The sequence below is a fragment of the Pelophylax lessonae genome (genome assembly GCF_965119305.1).
Source record: "Pelophylax lessonae genome assembly, chromosome: 13".
Taxonomy (NCBI): domain Eukaryota; kingdom Metazoa; phylum Chordata; class Amphibia; order Anura; family Ranidae; genus Pelophylax; species Pelophylax lessonae.
The window spans coordinates 3421916-3440496 of NC_138780.1; the positions used below are offsets into that span (position 1 = coordinate 3421916).

The 18581-nt window shown below is 48.5% G+C and overlaps 1 protein-coding gene across 3 annotated transcripts in view; it reads right to left on the reverse strand.

Moving 5' to 3' along the window:
* Nucleotides 1-5251: 5251 nt before the first annotated feature.
* DENND4B (DENN domain containing 4B) overlaps nt 5252-18581 on the reverse strand; it is a 40138-nt gene continuing 26808 nt past the window's right edge. Inside the window, exons 21-29 of one of the 3 annotated variants that reach the window (XM_082275144.1) lie at nt 15174-15631; nt 13438-13539; nt 13178-13353; nt 12320-12452; nt 11645-11890; nt 9801-9903; nt 7955-8123; nt 5658-5722; nt 5252-5508 (exon numbers count right to left, since the gene is read on the reverse strand). In XM_082275144.1, the coding sequence (XP_082131270.1) occupies nt 5363-5508; nt 5658-5722; nt 7955-8123; nt 9801-9903; nt 11645-11890; nt 12320-12452; nt 13178-13353; nt 13438-13539; nt 15174-15631 (1598 nt within the window). In that variant the 3' untranslated portion in view covers nt 5252-5362. Of the gene's footprint in view, nt 5509-5657; nt 5723-7954; nt 8124-9800; nt 9904-11644; nt 11891-12313; nt 12453-13177; nt 13354-13437; nt 13540-15173; nt 15632-18581 lie in introns of all 3 variants that reach the window. The other 2 variants (XM_082275143.1, XM_082275142.1) reach the window with 2 other exon arrangements.

Sequence of the window (18581 nt, forward strand, 5' to 3'; positions counted from 1 at the left end):
CACCCCTTATTAGAATTTCCCTCCCCCACTGCACACTCTGAACTACAATGCCCCACCCCCACCATTTATAATCCCCCTACCGGCTGGCAGTGTTCTCTGTAACATCCTCCTCCTCCGATTGGCCCCAAATCTCAGCCTGTGACAATGCAGCCGATGTGTTCCCAGCCCCGCCCCCTGCGGTTCAAAGAGGGAGGTTGCAGGGATTCAAGTGCAGTCCCACCTAGTGACTCCTCCCCCAGGCAGGGCTGGTGGTTAACATGCCCCTCCCATATCAGTGTTGTCACCCCATTTCTTAAAGGGGCACACCCCTCCACTTCTTAAAGGGGAACACCCCTCCACTTCCTAAAGGGGCACACCCCTCCACTTCTTAAAGGGGCACACCCCTCCACTTCTTAAAGGGGCACACCCATCCACTTCTTAAAGGGGAACACCCCTCCACTTCTTAAAGGGGCACACCCCTCACTAAACCAACACACGACAAAGAGAAATGAAGCAAGTACTTTTTATTTCCAGCAACGTCTGACACATAAAAAGCTCCAGACTTAAAGTGCCCCCCCCCCCCACCTCCGCCCCGACATAATACTGAACACTGCGGGGGAAGGGAAGGCACCCGGACACCCGGAGCCAGGAAGTAAAACACTGAAGATCCCTTTATGACCGACGGAGGTTAAAATCTGCAAAAACGGGTAAACAAGACGTAAACATGAAAATGATGTCCGGAGCCAAAATAAAAAAAAAATCTGTACAAAGATGCTACAATGGGCGGAGCTTCTCCCCCCCCCCCCCCCCCCCAATCTCACAGTCTCATGTGACGGAGCTAACCGCACGTGTCTCAATCCGATTGGACGATCTCCCGAGGGGGCCCAATCCGATAGGAACTAAAACCAGAGGTGGGCTCACATAGGACATCCAGATTGAAAAGGGGGGCGTGGCTAACTTTAGAAGATCCCACTATAGAAAAGAAAGGGGGGGAGGGGCGTTTCTGCAGCTAGCCCCTCCCACCCCAACCGAGTATTATACTGAACGGCAGACGGGATGACGTCTCTTTTACTGGAACGGCACGGCACCCTCGAAGGACGAGATCTCCCACATACATTAAATAAATAAAAGGAACAAAAAAAATATACAAATCTGTTAATACTGATAAAGGTAAAACCAAACGCAGCGCAAGCGGGCGCAAAAACGCCTCAATAACCAGTTTAAGAAAAAAAAAAATTAAAGGGTCGCTGTGCTAAAAAAAAAAAAAAATAAAAAAATTCCCTTATAGGTGGATTACAGCAGGTGGAAACCTTCACCGGCCTCGTAAATCCGGCGGCGGGGGGGATCTCCCCTTTAAGAATCTGCCGGGTGGGCGGAGCTGGGAACCCGACGAGGCATAAGAAGGCCGTTGGGGAGCGACCCTTTAGACAAGGAGTCAAAGCAACGACGCGGGGCACGAAACGACGCGGCTTTGGCAGCTGGCGACTCGCAGAGGTAAGCATGGCGGCCATCTTTGGAAGACCGATCCTTGGCTCGAGCGATTGGATGGCTTTTTCCATCTATTCCTGCGAGCGGATTAAAGGGGGGGGGTGGCGTAGGGAAAGACAATTTTAAATGTAGGAGGAGCCAATGTGACTGCATGATGCGTCTGCGACCTATTAATTATTGTTATCTGCAGCCTTATGCTGTCCACGGTTAGTTGCAGCCCCCCCCCTCCACCCAACCCCCACCCAACCATCTGTCCTGAAGCTGCTGCCAGGACAGAGGTCAGTAACTAGTAGTATAAAAAGAAACTTTATTGTTTAGCAGCTATTAATGTTCCCTGGAGGTGGATTTCATAATCCATGACATGACATGCCCCACCCATGAGGAGAATCATTAGGTGGAGCTCTTTTAGCATAAGTGATAGGACGAAAACCAAGTTACTGGCAGGTGGGAGGTCAGAGACCAGCAACTAGCAGAAACAATGAAAGCTATGTCTTTACTGCTTAGCAGCTGTCAATGTTTCCCAAGAGGTGGATCTCATAAACTGATGACATGTCAAGCCCCACCCACGAGGAGCATTATTAAAGGAGGTGGGGCTTTTTTTTAACATAAGCAAAGGCAGAAATACCAAGCTGTTTACTACCTGTGAAAACTGCAAAAACAGTATTTTACTGCTTAGCAGCTGTCAAAGTTTTTCAAGAGGTGGCTCTCATAAACTGATGACATGTCAAGCCCACCCACGAGGAGCATTATTAAAAGGGAGGTGGGGCTTTTTTAGCATAAGCAAAGGCATGAAAACCAAGCTGTTTACCACCCTTGAAAACTGCCTCAACAGAAAATGTGATTTTACTTCTTAGCAGCTGTCGATGTTTCCCAAGAGGTGGATCTCATAAATTGATGACATGTGAAGCCCCACCCATGAGGAGTACCATTACATGGAGGTGGGGGATCATTTAGCATAAGTAAATGCATTAAAACTAAGCAGCTGCTAGAGCTGAACTACCGATGAGCCCATAGCTAGCCACATCTTTACTGCTTAGAAGCTGTCACTGTTCCCCAGGGGTGGATCTTATAATCAATGACATACTAGGCCCCACCCATGAAGAAAATAATTAACTGTAGATGGGGATCTTAACAAAAGGAAAAGGCATGAAAGCCACGCAGTGATCTACCGGTGAAAATTGCCACAATGGAAACCATTTTTTTTCCTGATTAGCAGCTGTCAATGTTCCCCAGGGGTGGATCTCATAATCCATGACATGCCAGGCCCCACCCGTGAAGAGAATAATTAACTGTAGGTGGGGCTCTTAACAAAAGCAAAAGGCATTAAAGCCAAGCAGTGACCTGGCAATGACCTTTTAGCATAAGCAAAGACATAAAAACCAAGTGTTAAACTGCCAGTGGAAACTGTGATTTTTACTGCTTAGAAGTTGTCAATGTTCCCCAGGGGTGGATCTCATAATCCGTGACCTGCCAGGCCCCACCCATGAAGAGAATAATTAACTGTAGGTGGGGCTCCTAACAAAAGCAAAACGGATGAAAGCCAAGCAGTGACCTACCAGTGAAAATTGCCACAATGGAAACCGGCTTTTTACTGCTTAGCAGCTGTCAATGTTCCCCCGGGGGTGGATCTCAATCCATGACATGTCAGGCCCCACCCATGAAGAAAATAATTAACTGTAGGTGGGACTCTTAGCATAAGCAAAGACATAAAAACCAAGCTTTAAACTGCATGTGGAAACTGTGATTTTACTGCTTAGCAGCTGTCACTGTTCCCCAGGGGTGGATCTCATAAATTGATGATGTTAAACCCCACCCATGAGGAGTATCATTACATGGAGGTGGGGCTAATTTAGCATAAGTAAAGGCATTAAAACTAAGCAGCTGCCAGTGCTGAACTAGCGGTGAGTCCATAGCTAGCCACATCTTTACTGCTTACAAGCTGTCACTGTTCCCCAGGGGTGGATCTCATAATCAATGACATGCCAGGCCCCACCCATGAAGAGAATAATTAACTGTAGGTGGGGCTCTTTTAGCATAAGCAGACATAAAAACCAAGCGTTAAACTGCCGGTGGAAACTGTGTTTTTACTGCTTAGCAGCTGTCAATATTTCCAAAGAGGTGGATCTCATATACTGATGGCATGTCAAACCCCACCCATGAGGAGTATCATAAAATGGAGATGGGGCTTATTTAGCATAAGTAAAGTCATTAAAACAAAGCAGCTGCCAGTACTGAACTAGCGGTGAGTCCGTAGCTAGCCACAACTTTACTGCTTGGAAGCTCTCAATGTTCCGAGGGTGGATTTCATGATCTATGACATGCCAGGTCCTACCCATGAAGAGAATAATGACCTGTAGGTAGGGCTTTTTTTTAGCATAATCAAAGGCATGAAAGCCAAGCAGTGACCCACCGGTGGAAATTGCCACAATAGAAACCATATTTGTACTGCTTAGCAGCTGTCAATGCTCCCAGGGGGTGGATCTCATAATCTATGACATGTTAAGCCCCACCCATGAAGAGAATAATGAACTGTAGGTGGGGCTTTTTTTAGCATAAGCAAAAGCATGAAAACCATGCAGTGAACTACCGGTGGAAATTGCCACAATGGAAACTGTTTTTACTGCTTAGTAGCAGTTAATATTCCCCGGGGGTGGATCACATAATCCATGACATCTCAGGCTCCACCCATGAGGAGAAACATCATTAAAATAAAGGGCTGTTTTAGCATGTAAACATAAACCTTAAGGGGAATTATAAAACGTTCAGAAAGTCTGTTTTCGGATAAAGATGTAGGCTGCTAACCTGTCTGAAAATGCCAGCTGCCTGGCTGTCACGCACACGCTTCAGCTTCGAGTCAAGGACCCTGAACAAATATAGAAATTATTCAGACTGTCTCCTGATTTTTTTTTTTTTTTTTGCTGGCTGCATGCTTTTGCCAGGTGAGTGAATTGGCTAGGCCACACCCACACCCACCGCCAAGCAAGCAGCATTTTCAGAAGACCTAGCAGCCCCGTATTTAAAACTTAATTGGACAAAAGACCCCTTTAATCAGCTCACCGTTATTGTGTTCCCTCACTGTGATCTCCTAATACTGAAAGAAAAAAAAATTCCTTTGGCATCTTGCCCTGCCCCCCGGACCGCTTTGGGGTCCTCGGCAGGGGTAAAATGAACCCTAAAAGCTCCACCCTCACAGTTTCATCACAGCATTAAAAAAACGTCACACACACTGTGATCCCAAATGCTCACCTTGGCCTCCTAACACTGAAAAAAAAAAAAAAAAAAAAGAATTCCTTTGGCATCTTGCCCCGCCCCTGCGGAACACGTTTTTTTCTCTGCAAAGGTAAAAGTGAACCCTAAAGCTCCGCCCTTACAGTTTCAATGCAGCATTAAAATTTTTTGCAAGAACTGTAAACCTGGAAATGAAAATCCCATTGGCATCTTGCCCCGCCCCCGAGGGACACTTTGGGGTTCTCAGCAGAACATGAACCCTGAAGCCCCGCCTCCCTCACAGTTTTAATGCACCATTAAAAAAAAAAATGTTAGAAGGACTGGAGAGCGTTCTGGTTGGATGACCCCCACTCCTGTCCTGGTGCTGCGAATCCGACTGGCGGTTCTGGCGAGATGCGCTGGTTTTCGTGATTCATAGTGGCGTCTTCAGTTCCTAGGGGGCGTGTCTCTGACCTTTAAGTGGGCGGACAGCGAGGATGAGAGGGCAGTGTGGGATGTTAGTGGAGCATGTCATTACGTTTGCACTCTGCTTCTCCCCTTTTTTGCGTCAGGCAGCGGGGGTCTCACCATTCGTTCGTCCCACCCAGTTTATGATGAGAACGGAGACCCCTCCCTCCTTTTCTTCCATATATTGCACTTTCTAAACAGCGAGCGGTGGAGGCGGAGCCTAGCATTCCAGTGTTGCGCCAAACGTCTTGCGGCAGTCCAGGGCTTTGACGCCGGGGAGCAGGGCCCGCCTCTTGCGCAGTTCCTCTTTCCCCATGGAGTTTCCCAGCTTCTTGCACGCCGTCTTGTACTTGCTGTCGAACGCGGCTGTTTGAGGGACAAAAATAACATTTTAATTACCCGAAACTTTTTTTTTTATTAACTTTATTATTCCCACCTATAAAAAAGAGCCCAACCCCCTTCATTTTCCACTGCTGATTACTCGGCATTTGTGGCCTGAAGGGGGGGTCACTCACCTATATCCATGTGTTCCCTCCCCAGAGCAGCCAATGTGAGAAGTAACATCTCCCTGTAGATCCCCCTATAGGAAGAGAGGGGGAGGGGCAGATTAAAGGAAACAATGTATCAATTATATCAGTTACATAATATTTGATGCTGCAGTCTCTGACCGTCCCCTGTAGTATGTCTGCAGTCTCTGACCGTCTCCTGTACCATGTCTGCAGTCTCTGACCGTCTCCTGTACTATGTCTTCAGTCTCTGACCGTCTCCTGTACCATGTCTGCAGTCTCTGACCATCTCCTGTACTATGTCTGCAGTCTCTGACCGTCTCCTGTACCATGTCTGCAGTCTCTGACCGTCTCCTGTACTATGTCTGCAGTCTCTGACCATCTCCTGTACTATGTCTGCAGTCTCTGACCGTCTCCTGTACTATGTCTGCAGTCTCTGACCGTCTCCTGTACCATGTCTGCAGTCTCTGACCATCTCCTCTATCATGTCTGCAGTCTCTGACCGTCTCCTGTACCATGTCTGCAGTCTCTGACCATCTCCTGTATCATGTCTGCAGTCTCTGACCATCTCCTGTACTATGTCTGCAGTCTCTGACCGTCTCCTGTACCATGTCTGCAGTCTCTGACCATCTCCTCTATCATGTCTGCAGTCTCTGACCGTCTCCTGTACCATGTCTGCAGTCTCTGACCGTCTCCTGTACCATGTCTGCAGTCTCTGACCGTCTCCTGTACTATGTCTGCAGTCTCTGACCATCTCCTGTACTATGTCTGCAGTCTCTGACCATCTCCTGTACTATGTCTGCAGTCTCTGACCGTCTCCTGTACTATGTCTGCAGTCTCTGACCATCTCCTCTATCATGTCTGCAGTCTCTGACCGTCTCCTGTACCATGTCTGCAGTCTCTGACCATCTCCTGTATCATGTCTGCAGTCTCTGACCATCTCCTGTACTATGTCTGCAGTCTCTGACCGTCTCCTGTACTATGTCTGCAGTCTCTGACCATCTCCTGTACTATGTCTGCAGTCTCTGACCATCTCCTGTACTATGTCTGCAGTCTCTGACCGTCTCCTGTATCATGTCTGCAGTCTCTGACCGTCTCCTGTACTATGTCTGCAGTCTCTGACCGTCTCCTGTACCATGTCTGCAGTCTCTGACCGTCTCCTGTAATATGTCTGCAGTCTCTGACCGTCTCCTGTACCATGTCTGCAGTCTCTGACCATCTCCTGTACTATGTCTGCAGTCTCTGACCATCTCCTGTACTATGTCTGCAGTCTCTGACCATCTCCTGTACCATGTCTGCAGTCTCTGACCATCTCCTGTACTATGTCTGCAGTCTCTGACCATCTCCTGTACTATGTCTGCAGTCTCTGACCATCTCCTGTACTATGTCTGCAGTCTCTGACCATCTCCTGTACTATGTCTGCAGTCTCTGACCGTCTCCTGTATCATGTCTGCAGTCTCTGACCGTCTCCTGTACTATGTCTGCAGTCTCTGACCGTCTCCTGTAATATGTCTGCAGTCTCTGACCGTCTCCTGTAATATGTCTGCAGTCTCTGACCGTCTCCTGTACCATGTCTGCAGTCTCTGACCATCTCCTGTACTATGTCTGCAGTCTCTGACCATCTCCTGTACTATGTCTGCAGTCTCTGACCATCTCCTGTACCATGTCTGCAGTCTCTGACCATCTCCTGTACTATGTCTGCAGTCTCTGACCATCTCCTGTACTATGTCTGCAGTCTCTGACCATCTCCTGTACTATGTCTGCAGTCTCTGACTGTCTCCTGTACCATGTCTGCAGTCTCTGACCATCTCCTGTACTATGTCTGCAGTCTCTGACCGTCTCCTGTACTATGTCTGCAGTCTCTGACTGTCTCCTGTACCATGTCTGCAGTCTCTGACCGTCTCCTGTACCATGTCTGCAGTCTCTGACCGTCTCCTGTACTATGTCTGCAGTCTCTGACCGTCTCCTGTACTATGTCTGCAGTCTCTGACCCTCTCCTGTACTATGTCTGCAGTCTCTGACCGTCTCCTGTACTATGTCTGCAGTCTCTGACCATCTCCTCTATCATGTCTGCAGTCTCTGACCGTCTCCTGTACCATGTCTGCAGTCTCTGACCATCTCCTGTATCATGTCTGCAGTCTCTGACCGTCTCCTGTACTATGTCTGCAGTCTCTGACCATCTCCTGTACTATGTCTGCAGTCTCTGACCATCTCCTGTACTATGTCTGCAGTCTCTGACCGTCTCCTGTAATATGTCTGCAGTCTCTGACCTTGTGATCAGAGAGTGTTAAGGACCCCAGACGTACCTCTGCAGGACCTGCGGGGGGGAGTTCTGCTCCTGCAGGACGGAGAGGATCAGAGAGATGGCTTTATGGACCTCGAAGAGACCGATGAAGTTGAGGACCTTCTCCAGGAACTCCAGGGTGAAGGGGTGGGAGTGGGAGCGCCAGCCGTGGATGTGGGTGGGGAGATTTCCTAGGGGGAGGGGAGGAGAAAACAACGTCATTTACCTTTGTCATCTCTCTGCTGATCTCCCGCGGCCTCTTTGCAGCCGCTTCCTGTCTCTATGTGATGGTATTTCTCGGGACGGGTCACCATCAGAAGCCCCGTGTGACAACGCATGAGGACGAATGGGAGACAGGGTCATAGCGTTGTCACCCTCTAAGGACGATTGGCTGGTGGGAGGGGCTGGTGGGAGGGGCTGGCAGGATGCTGTTCATAGCTTCCTAAAGCCGTCAGAAAGACCTTGCAGTGGGAGGAGTTATGAAAATATGAAAATACCTTGATAGTTTGGAGGAGTGGGCGTTCCTAGCAAGGCTACATTTACATAGGTGACGCCCACAATGAGACTCTGAGACTCAATAATTGCAAGAACTGAAATCCAACAAGTGAAAGGGGTGGGGCCAGGAAACCTCTATGATTGCAAGAACTGAAATCCAATGAATGAAAGGGGCGGGGCCAGGGAACATCTATGAGTGCAAGAACTGAAATCCAACAAGGGGCGGGGCCAGGGAACTTCTATGAGTGCAAGAACTGAAATCCAACAAGGGGCGGGGCCAGGGAACATCTATGAGTGCAAGAACTGAAATCCAACAAATGAAAGGGGCGGGGCCAGGGAACTTCTATGAGTGCAAGAACTGAAATCCAACAAGGGGTGGGGCCAGGGAACCTCCATGATTGCAAGAACTGAAATCCTAGAATAGGGGCGGGGCCAGGGAACCTCCATAATTGCAAGAACTGAAATCCAATAAAATGAAAGGGGTGGAGCCAGGGAACATTTATGACTGCAAGAACTAAAAACCAACAAGGGGCCGGGCCAGGGAACCTCTATGATCGCAAAAACTGAAATCCAATAAATGAAAGGGGCGGGGCCAGGGAACTTCTTTGATTGCAAGAACTGAAATCCAATAAATGAAAGGGGCGGGGCCAGGGAACCTCCGTGATTGCAAGAACTGAAATCCAACAAGTGAAAGGGGAGGGGCCAGCAAATCTATGATCGCAAGAACTGAAATCCTAGAATAGGGGCAGGGCCAGGGAACCTCTATGATTGCAAGAATTGAAATCCTACAAGTGAAAGGGGCGGGGCCAAGGAACATCCATGATTGCAAGAACTGAAATCCTAGAATAGGGGCGGGGCTAGGGAACCTCCATGATTGCAAGAACTGAAATGCAAAAAAATGAAAGGGGCGGGGCCAGGGATCATCCATAATTGCAAGAACTGAAATCCAATAAAAGGGGTGGAGCCAGGGAACATTTATGACTGCAAGAATTGAAAACCAACGAGGGGCCGGGCCAGGGAACCTCTATGATCGCAAAAACTAAAATCCAATAAATGAAAGGGGTGGGGCCAGGGAACTTCTTTGATTGCAAGAACTGAAATCCAACAAGTGAAAGGGGTGGGGCCAGGAAACCTCTATGATTGCTAGAACTGAAAGCCAATAAGTGAAAGGGGTGGGGCCAGGAAACCTCTATGATTGCTGGAACTGAAATCCAATAAGTGAAAGGGGTGGGGCCAGGGAACATCCATGAGTGCAAGAACTGAAACCTAATAAATGAAAGGGGCGGAGCCAGGGAACATCTATGAGTGCAAAACTGAATCCAACAAGGGGCGGGGCCAGGGAACTTCTATGATTGCCCATCCCCCATACTCACTGTGCAGCTTCCAGAGGACGTACATCGGGGGCCAGCGGTCCTGGTCCTGCACCAGGATGTCCCATAAGAGGCGCACGCTGACATGGGGGTTCTCCGGGACCTGCTGGGAGGAAAGATCACCCGTCAGCACGCATCTCTTATGACATCACAGAACCCTTTACCGGGGTCTTTACACAAGGGGCGGGGCTTACCATCCGACAGATTGCACTGAATAGATCGTCTCTATGGTCTTGGAGGACCAAAGCAATGTCATGACATCACTTCCTGTCTAGGGCGGAAGTAAATAATTTTTCTTTTTTTAAGAGCAAAAGATCAAATATTTTATTTTAAAGGTAGAGGAGTGATTTGGAGTCTTATAGACCCCCCAGATCTCTCCATAAAGAGGACCGGTCATCCCTTATTTCTATTACAAGGGAGGTTTATATTTCTTGCAGTGGGGGAAAAAAGTGATAAAAAAACAAAATAAAACAAAAAGAAAGGGACAGTGTAAAAATAAAATAAGAAAAATAAATAAGAAAACAATAAAAGAAAGGGGAAGTGTAAAAATAAAATAAGAAAATTAAATAAGAAAACAAAAAAAGAAAGGGGAAGTGTAAAAATAAAATAAGAAAATTAAATAATAAAATAAAAATGAAAGGGACAGTGTAAAAATAAAATAAGAAAAATAAATAAGAAACTAAAAATGAAAGGGACAGTGTAAAAATAAAATAAGAAAAATAAATTAAAAAAAAAAAAAAAAAAAAAATGAAAGGGACAGTGTAAAATAGGAAAAAAAAAAAAAAAAAAAGAAGAAAACAATTAAAAGGACAGTGTAAAAAAATGATAATAAATAAGAAAAAAAAAAAAAAAACTCAAGGGACGGTGTACAAATAAAATAAGAAAAAATAATAATTAAAAGGACAGTGTAAAAATAAAATATAATAAGAAAGATAAATAAGAAAACAAAAATGAAAGGGACAGTGTAAACATAAAATAAGAAAAATAAATAAAACAAACAAAAAAGAAAGGGAAAGTGTAAAAACAAAATAAGAAAAATAAATAAAAAAAACAAAAATGAAAGGGACAGTGTAAAAATAGGAAATAAAAAAAAAAAAAGAAGAAAACAATTAAAAAAGGACAGTGTAAAAAATGATAAATAAGAAAAAGAAAAACTCAAGGGACAGTGTGCAAATAAAATAAGAAAAATAATAATTAAATGGACAGTGCAAAAATAAAATATAATAAGAAAGATAAATAAGAAAACAAAAATGAAAGGGGCAGTGTAAAAATAAAATAAGAAAAATAAATAAGAAAACAAAAACTCAAGGGACAGTGTAAAAATAAAATAAGAAAAATAAATAAAAAAACAAAAATAAAAGGGAAAGTGTAAAAAGAAAATAATAAAAATAAATAAAAAAAAAAAACAAAAAAAGAAAGGGACAGTGTAAAAACAAAATAAGAAAAATAAATAAATAAACAAAAATGAAAGGGGCAGTGTAAAAATAAAATAAGAAAAATAAATAAGAAAAAGAAAAACTCAAGGGACAGTGCCCAAATAAAATACGAAAAATAATAATTAAATGGACAGTGTAAAAATAAAATATAATAAATAAACTGGAACTGTCCTGGGAGCGTCCCATTCACAGGGTTTTCATGCCCTGGGAGGGGCTGATCATGTGACCACTGCCATTGGCTGTCACAGTGGTCACATGCCTGGGAGTCGGTTCCGCCTCCCAGTCTCTAGTAATGACCAGGAGCCGGCAGAACTGGTTCTTGAACATGTGACCACTGTGACAGCCAATGAGAGGTGTGGTGTGAGCGGTCCCTAGTGACAGTTGGAAGCCGGCGGGGACTGTCATACCCACCTGGGTGGGCTGCTGGACATGCTTGGACTCCAGGATGAGGTGGGGGAGGTTGCTGGGCAGCGCCAGGCGCTGGAAGTACCACACCAGATTCCAGTAGATGATTGGATGGCTGTTGACAAGCTCCGCCTGGCACAGGAAGTCACTCCCTTCGTTCTCCAGCAGGCTCTCCACCTCCTTCCGTAGCACCAGAGGGCAGAGGTACGCCACCGTCACCATCTCCGAGTCCGCCATGCTGGGCCGCCGCTGCTGAGAGGGGGAGGGGGCGACACAACCTGGTCATGTGATCAAAGCTCAAACCCTCCCCTTAAAGGGGACCCGTCCCCAACTTCACATGAATCTATTCCTGACACCTCAAATCTACACCAACCGGGTTATACTGCCACCTAATAACTCCTCCCACTCCCAGCATGCCTCTGCTTCCTGCTAATGTCCTAGGAGGAAAAATCAAATCTCATTTCACCTTTTATTAATAAAAACATCTCAGTCTCCCCTCCCCCAGTGATCAGACTGTACATTGTAACTTTGTAGAAGGAGGAGGAGGCATTTCCTCAGTCTCCCCTCCCCCAGTGTCTCTTTATCCTCCTCTATCAGCAGGAAGAGTATGCCCCACCCTCCTGTAGGTAGCAGTATGACTCCTCCCTCCTCTGAGTAATGAAGGGGGGTGGTTACCTGGACGCTGGGGAAACCGTTACAATGCCCGCTAGACTCCGCCTCATCCAGGACCAGACACTGGTAGCGGTCACTGAGTACGGGCCCGCGGCTCGCTGCACCGCCATCGGTGGAGGTCTCGGAGGAACCATCGGAGGAACTGCGGGAAGAAGAGGAGACACGAGGAGCATTAGTACATCGAGAAGAGATATCCGCCCCCCCCCCCATCATGGGGAATCGCTCCCTGATTGGCCACATCTCTGAGGGGGGGGGGGGACAGGCCGTACCCCTGTACAGGACTCTATCGGGTAAGCAGGGGGGCGGGGACTGACTTCCACCAACCATGCCTCAACCAGGGAGGAATGAAGGTATACATGCTGGACCCTTTACAGCTCCACCCCTGGTGCATTATGGGAGGGATTACCGAAGGTGGCACACAAGTCTGTATTGGCTACAAACGATTTAGCTTGTTACAGCCGAGTTTCATTTTGCAGCCCAAGTCTGTATTGCTTACATAGAGAAAGAAAACTAACAATCTAACGTGTTTCGGCTAAGGCGAAAGGCGTTGCTTGTGACATTTGTCTTCTGTTATACAGCCCAAGTCTGCATTAGCTACATACACTTTAGCTTGTTACAGATGAGTTTCATTAGGCAGCCCAAATCAGTATTGGCTATCTAATGAAACACAACTGTAACAAGCCAACGCGTTTCGGTGTGGCCGAAACGCGTTGGCTTGTTACAGTTGTGTTTCATTATGTAGCTAATACAGACTTGGCATTTTATGCAAGGCAGCGAGTAAAGTTCTATCATTGGAGTGTGGAGAGGCAGAGCCAGGTACTTATAGGGAAGCTCTCCGGTAGGGTAAACGCCCCCCCCCGCACTTACCTCCGCTGCCTCCGCAGGTCGGTGATCTTCACGTTGAGGAAGGGGACGAAGTGCTGCCCGCAGAAGGAACAAACCGTCTTCAGGTTGGAGTCATCGGAGGTCCAGGCGGCCATGATGTCCTCGTCATAGACCAGAGAGTGGCAGGCCGGACAGACGGAGCAGCTGGACAGCATGACCTGGAAGAGGAACGGAGCCCCCTTTTACCTGGGGTCCCGAAAATACCCCGCCCCCATCCCCCACCCCCGGATCACTCAACTTACTTCCACTGCCGGGGATTCCTGGACTCCATCCAGCAAACGCTCCGTGGATCGGTGGAGAGCAAAATCTGACAGGTCCACTTCACTCCCCAGTGACACCGAACTCTACAGGGGGGAGGGGGAACAATCCATTCATCACTTCCAAGGAGACACCAATAATGGGGTACTACTCCCCCCACTGACACCAATAATGGGGTACTATTCCTCCCACTGACACCAATGATGGGGTACTACTCCCCCCACTGACACCAATGATGGGGCACTATTCCTCCCACTGACACCAATGATGGGGCACTATTCCTTCCACTGACACCAATGATGGGGTACTACTCCCCCCACTGACACCAATGATGGGACACTATTCCTCCCACTAACACCAATGATGGGACACTATTCCTCCCACTGACACCAATGATGGGACACTATTCTTCCCACTGACACCAATGATGGGGCCCTATTCCCCCCGCTGACACCAATGATGGGGCACTATTCCTCCTACTAATACCAATGATGGGACACTATTCCCCCCACTGACACCAATAATGGGGCACTATTCCTCCCACTGACACCAATGATGGGGCACTATTCCTCCTACTAATACCAATGATGGGACACTATTCCCCCCACTGACACCAATGATGGGACACTATTCCTCCCACTGACACCAATGATGGGACACTATTCCCCCCACTGACACCAATGATGGGGCACTATTCCTCCTACTAATACCAATGATGGGGCACTATTTCTCCCACTGACACCAATGATGGGGCACTATTCCTCCCACTGACACCAATGATAAGGCACTATTCCTCCCACTGACACCAATGATGGGGCACTATTCCTCCCACTGACACCAATGATGGGACACTATTCCTCCCACTGACACCAATAATGGGACACTATTCCTCCCACTGACACCAATGATGGGGCACTATTCCTCCCACTGACACCAATAATGGGGCACTATTCCTCCCACTGACACCAATGATGGGGCACTATTCCTCCCACTGACACCAATAATGGGGTACTATTCCCCCCCACTGACACCAATGATGGGGTACGATTCCTCCTCCTGACACCAATGATGGGGCATTATTCCTCCCACTGACACCAATGATGGGGCACTATTCCTTCCACTGACACCAATGATGGGGCACTATTCCCCCCACTGACACCAATGATGGGGTACTATTCCTCCTCCTGACACCAATGATGGGGCACTATTCCTCCCACTGACACCAATGATGGGGCACTATTCCTCCCACTGACACCAATGATGGGGCACTATTCCCCCCACTGACACCAATGATGGGACACTATTCCTCCCACTGACACCAATGATGGGGCACTATTCCTCCCACTGACACCAATGATGGGGCATTATAATTCTGTCTTCTGACCCCACCGGCTCTATGTCATTTTCTTACTCCCATTGGCCTCAGTCTGAAGGACAGTAAACTAGCCCTTTGTTTAGAAAGTTTGTTGGCTCCTTCTCCTGCATTTAACATGTTGACAGGGGAAGAGAGCAGAGAGACAACCTCATTGATTTTCTGCTGCCCCTTCACTCAGGCAGAAGGCAGGGAGGAGACCAAGTCATTCGGTTGGTGACATTGGATGTTCTCCATCCTTTGGTCCCACCAAAATACTTCCTACATCCTCTGGACCGGAAGGAGAACTCCCAGTCTTTAGCTTACAATAATTTGGGGCCCCCCACACATCACACAGGGTCCCCTCACCTCAGAAGCGATAGACTCGGGTCTTCTGATACTCTCCTTTTGGCTTCTCCAGCTTTGACGATGCTCCGCCAATGGCGACGGGGCCTCTCCCATGTGTACGTTCTTCTTGAAGATGGAGGACCTGGAAGGCTTTCTGGAGGGCGTTAGCAGCTGGTGGATCTTCCCAGCCAGACTCCGCCTCCTGGAAGGGTCCCTGGAGTGGGTGGATCCCTCGTCCTCGCTGCGACTCCGATTAGTCAGGGCTTCTGAGGAACTTTCGGTCATGATGAGCTCGGAGTCCTCCGACGTCACCGTCTCGCTGCCCGTCCCATCTGTCAGGAAGCTGACGTTGGACAAGCTCCCGTTTTCCGAGGGTTGGAGTACGAGGGGCGTCCCGCAGGTCCTCCTAATGGACGATCTTAGTGAGGGGCTGATGTCCGACCTTGAAGCAACTTCCTCTACCTCCAGATCCTCCATCACTGAGGAAAAAAACAGGGAAGGTGGATATATTTTAGTGATGCAGAGAACGAAAAGTAGGGGGGTTAGAGACTGGGTTTGGCGAAAGATCTTCCAGCAATGATGGTTTGGACTGGCCTATGGTAGTCCTGTCTGCACTGGGAGGCTAGGTCTTTGAAGAGTTCACCGTGACAGGCTCAAGTGTCATTTAACTTGTAAAAACGTGCCCCCTTTTAATGCAGTGACCAGCGTGCCCCCTTTCAATGCAGAGAGACCACCATGCCCCCCTTCAATGCAGAGACCAGCGTGCGTGCCCCCCTTCAATGCAGAGACCAGCGTGCGTCCCCCCTTCAATGCAGAGACCAGCGTGCGTGCCCCCTTCAATGCAGTGACCAGCGTGCGTGCCCCCCTTCAATGCAGAGACCAGCGTGCGTGCCCCCCTTCAATGCAGTGACCACCGTGCTTGCCCCCTTCAATGCAGTGACCAGCGTGCGTGCCCCCTTCAATGCAGAGACCAGCGTGCGTACCCCCCTTCAATGCAGAGACCAGCGTGCGTGCCCCCCTTCAATGCAGAGACCAGCGTGCGTGCCCCCCTTCAATGCAGAGACCAGCGTGCGTGCCCCCCTTCAATGCAGTGACCAGCGTGCGTGCCCCCTTCAATGCAGAGACCAGCGTGCGTACCCCCCTTCAATGCAGAGACCAGCGTGCGTGCCCCCTTCAATGCAGAGAACAACGTGCGTGCCCCCCTTCAATGCAGAGACCAGCGTGCGTGCCCCCTTCAATGCAGAAGCCAGCATGCGTGCCCCCTTCAATGCAGTGACCAGCGTGCGTGCCCCCTTCAATGCAGTGACCAGCGTGCATGTCCCCCTTCAATGCAGAGTGCCCCCCCCCGAGACCAGTGCACTTACCTGCAGCAGCGGCGGGTTCTCCTCAGTCACCCGTCATCTCCTCGAGTCCTCCCGCCTCCTCCTTAGCCAATGGCATGGGGTTTGCCTTGCGGCCAATCAGGAAGCGGGTATTAGACCCGCTTCCTGATTGGCCAGGAGGATCCGTGTGACAATAGCGAATTTTCATTCGCTATTGTCACACAATGGGTGGGCTCGGGGCGCACTGCTCTGCGCCCCGGGTCCACACTTTGCTGAACCCTAGGACCGGCTGCCACTGTTAGCTAGCGCTCCACGGGCCGGATTAAAAGGTCCGCCGGCCGTAGTCTGCCCATTCCTGATCTAATGGCACCAAATTCTTCCATAACCTAACCTCCTAAACCTAAACTTAACATGTAGGACCAGTCAAATTTAGTGTCTGCATTTAGACTACAACCAGCATGAGCTTTATTTATGTTTTCTGTGATCGCCAACTTTCTCCTATGCTCCGGACATAGATTACCTCCACCTGCTGCTGAGTTGTCTCCAGTAGTTAGTGTGAGAAGAACCAATTAGGGTGATGGGTTATGAATATTTATCTGCCTTGGCCAATCACTGAAGGGCTTGTTCCAGTGATATGAGCTGAGAGAAGAGGACACATACTTGGAGCAACCATCTGGAGGGGTCTTGCTTTCCTCACGAGGATGCCACTGTGGGGAAGGCGCTTCCTTTTGGGACCCGGCTCCGGCTGGGGACCTGTGCAAAGGCCCAAGGAATCTACTTTAGAAGATGATTATACATAGGCAGCATTTTGAAACAAAACAAAAAGGTGGCTACCCAGAGGGAATGTCTTCGGAGAAACTAGAAGAGGAAGGTGGCTTCCCAGAGGGAACGTCTTCTGAGAAACTAGAAGAGGAAGGTGCCTTCCCAGAGGGAACGTCTTCTGAGAAACTAGAAGAGGAAGGTGCCTTCCCAGAGGGAACATCTTCTGAGAAACTAGAAGAGGAAGGTGGCTTCCCAGAGGGAACGTCTTCTGAGAAACTAGAAGAGGAAGGTGGCTTCCCAGAGGGAACGTCTTCTGAGAAACTAGAAGAGGAAGGTGGCTTCCCAGAGGGAACGTCTTCAGAGAAACTAGAAGGAGAAGGTGGCTACCCAGAGGTAACATCTTCTGAGAAACTAGAAGAGGAAGGTGGCTTCCCAGAGGGAACATCTTCTGAGAAACTAGAAGAGGAAGGTGGCTTCCCAGAGGGAACGTCTTCTGAGAAACTAGAAGGAGAAGGTGGCTTCCCAGAGGGAACGTCTTCAGAGAAACTAGAAGGAGAAGGTGGCTTCCCAGAGGGAATGTCTTCTGAGAAACTAGAAGGAGAAGGTGGCTTCCCAGAGGGAACGTCTTCTGAGAAACTAGAAGGAGAAGGTGGCTTCCCAGAGGGAATGTCTTCTGAGAAACTAGAAGAGGAAGGTGGCTACCCAGAGGGAATGTCTTCTGAGAAACTAGAAGAGGAAGGTGGCTACACAGAGGGAACGTCTTCTGAGAAACTAGAAGGAGAAGGTGGCTTCCCAGAGGGAACGTCTTCTGAGAAACTAGAAGGAGAAGGTGGCTTCCCAGAGAGAACGTCTTCTGAGAAACTAGAACAGGACGGCGGCTACGCAGAGGGAGCATCTTCAGAGAAACAGGAAGAGGAAGGTGGGAACCTGGAGAGAACATATCTAGAGAAACTAGAAGAGGAAGGTAGCTATCCAGAGAAAATGTCTTCAGAGAAACTAAAACTGGAAGGTGGTTACCCAGAGGGAAGGTCCTCAGATAAACTATTAGAGGAAAGTGGCTACTATGAGGCAACGTCTTCTGAGAAACTAAAACTGGAAGGAGGCTAACCAGGGGGAATGTCCTCAGAGAAACTAGAAGAGGAAGGTGGCTAAACAGAGGGAAGGTCTTTAGAGAAATTAGAAGAGAAAGGTGGCTACCCAGAGGGAGCATCTTCAGAGAAACTAGAAGAGGAAGGTAGCTATCCAGAGGAAATGTCTTCAAAGAAACAACCTGGAAGGTGGTTACCCAGAGGGAAGGTCCTCAGATAAACTATTAGAGGAAGGTGGCTACTCTGGGGCAACGTCT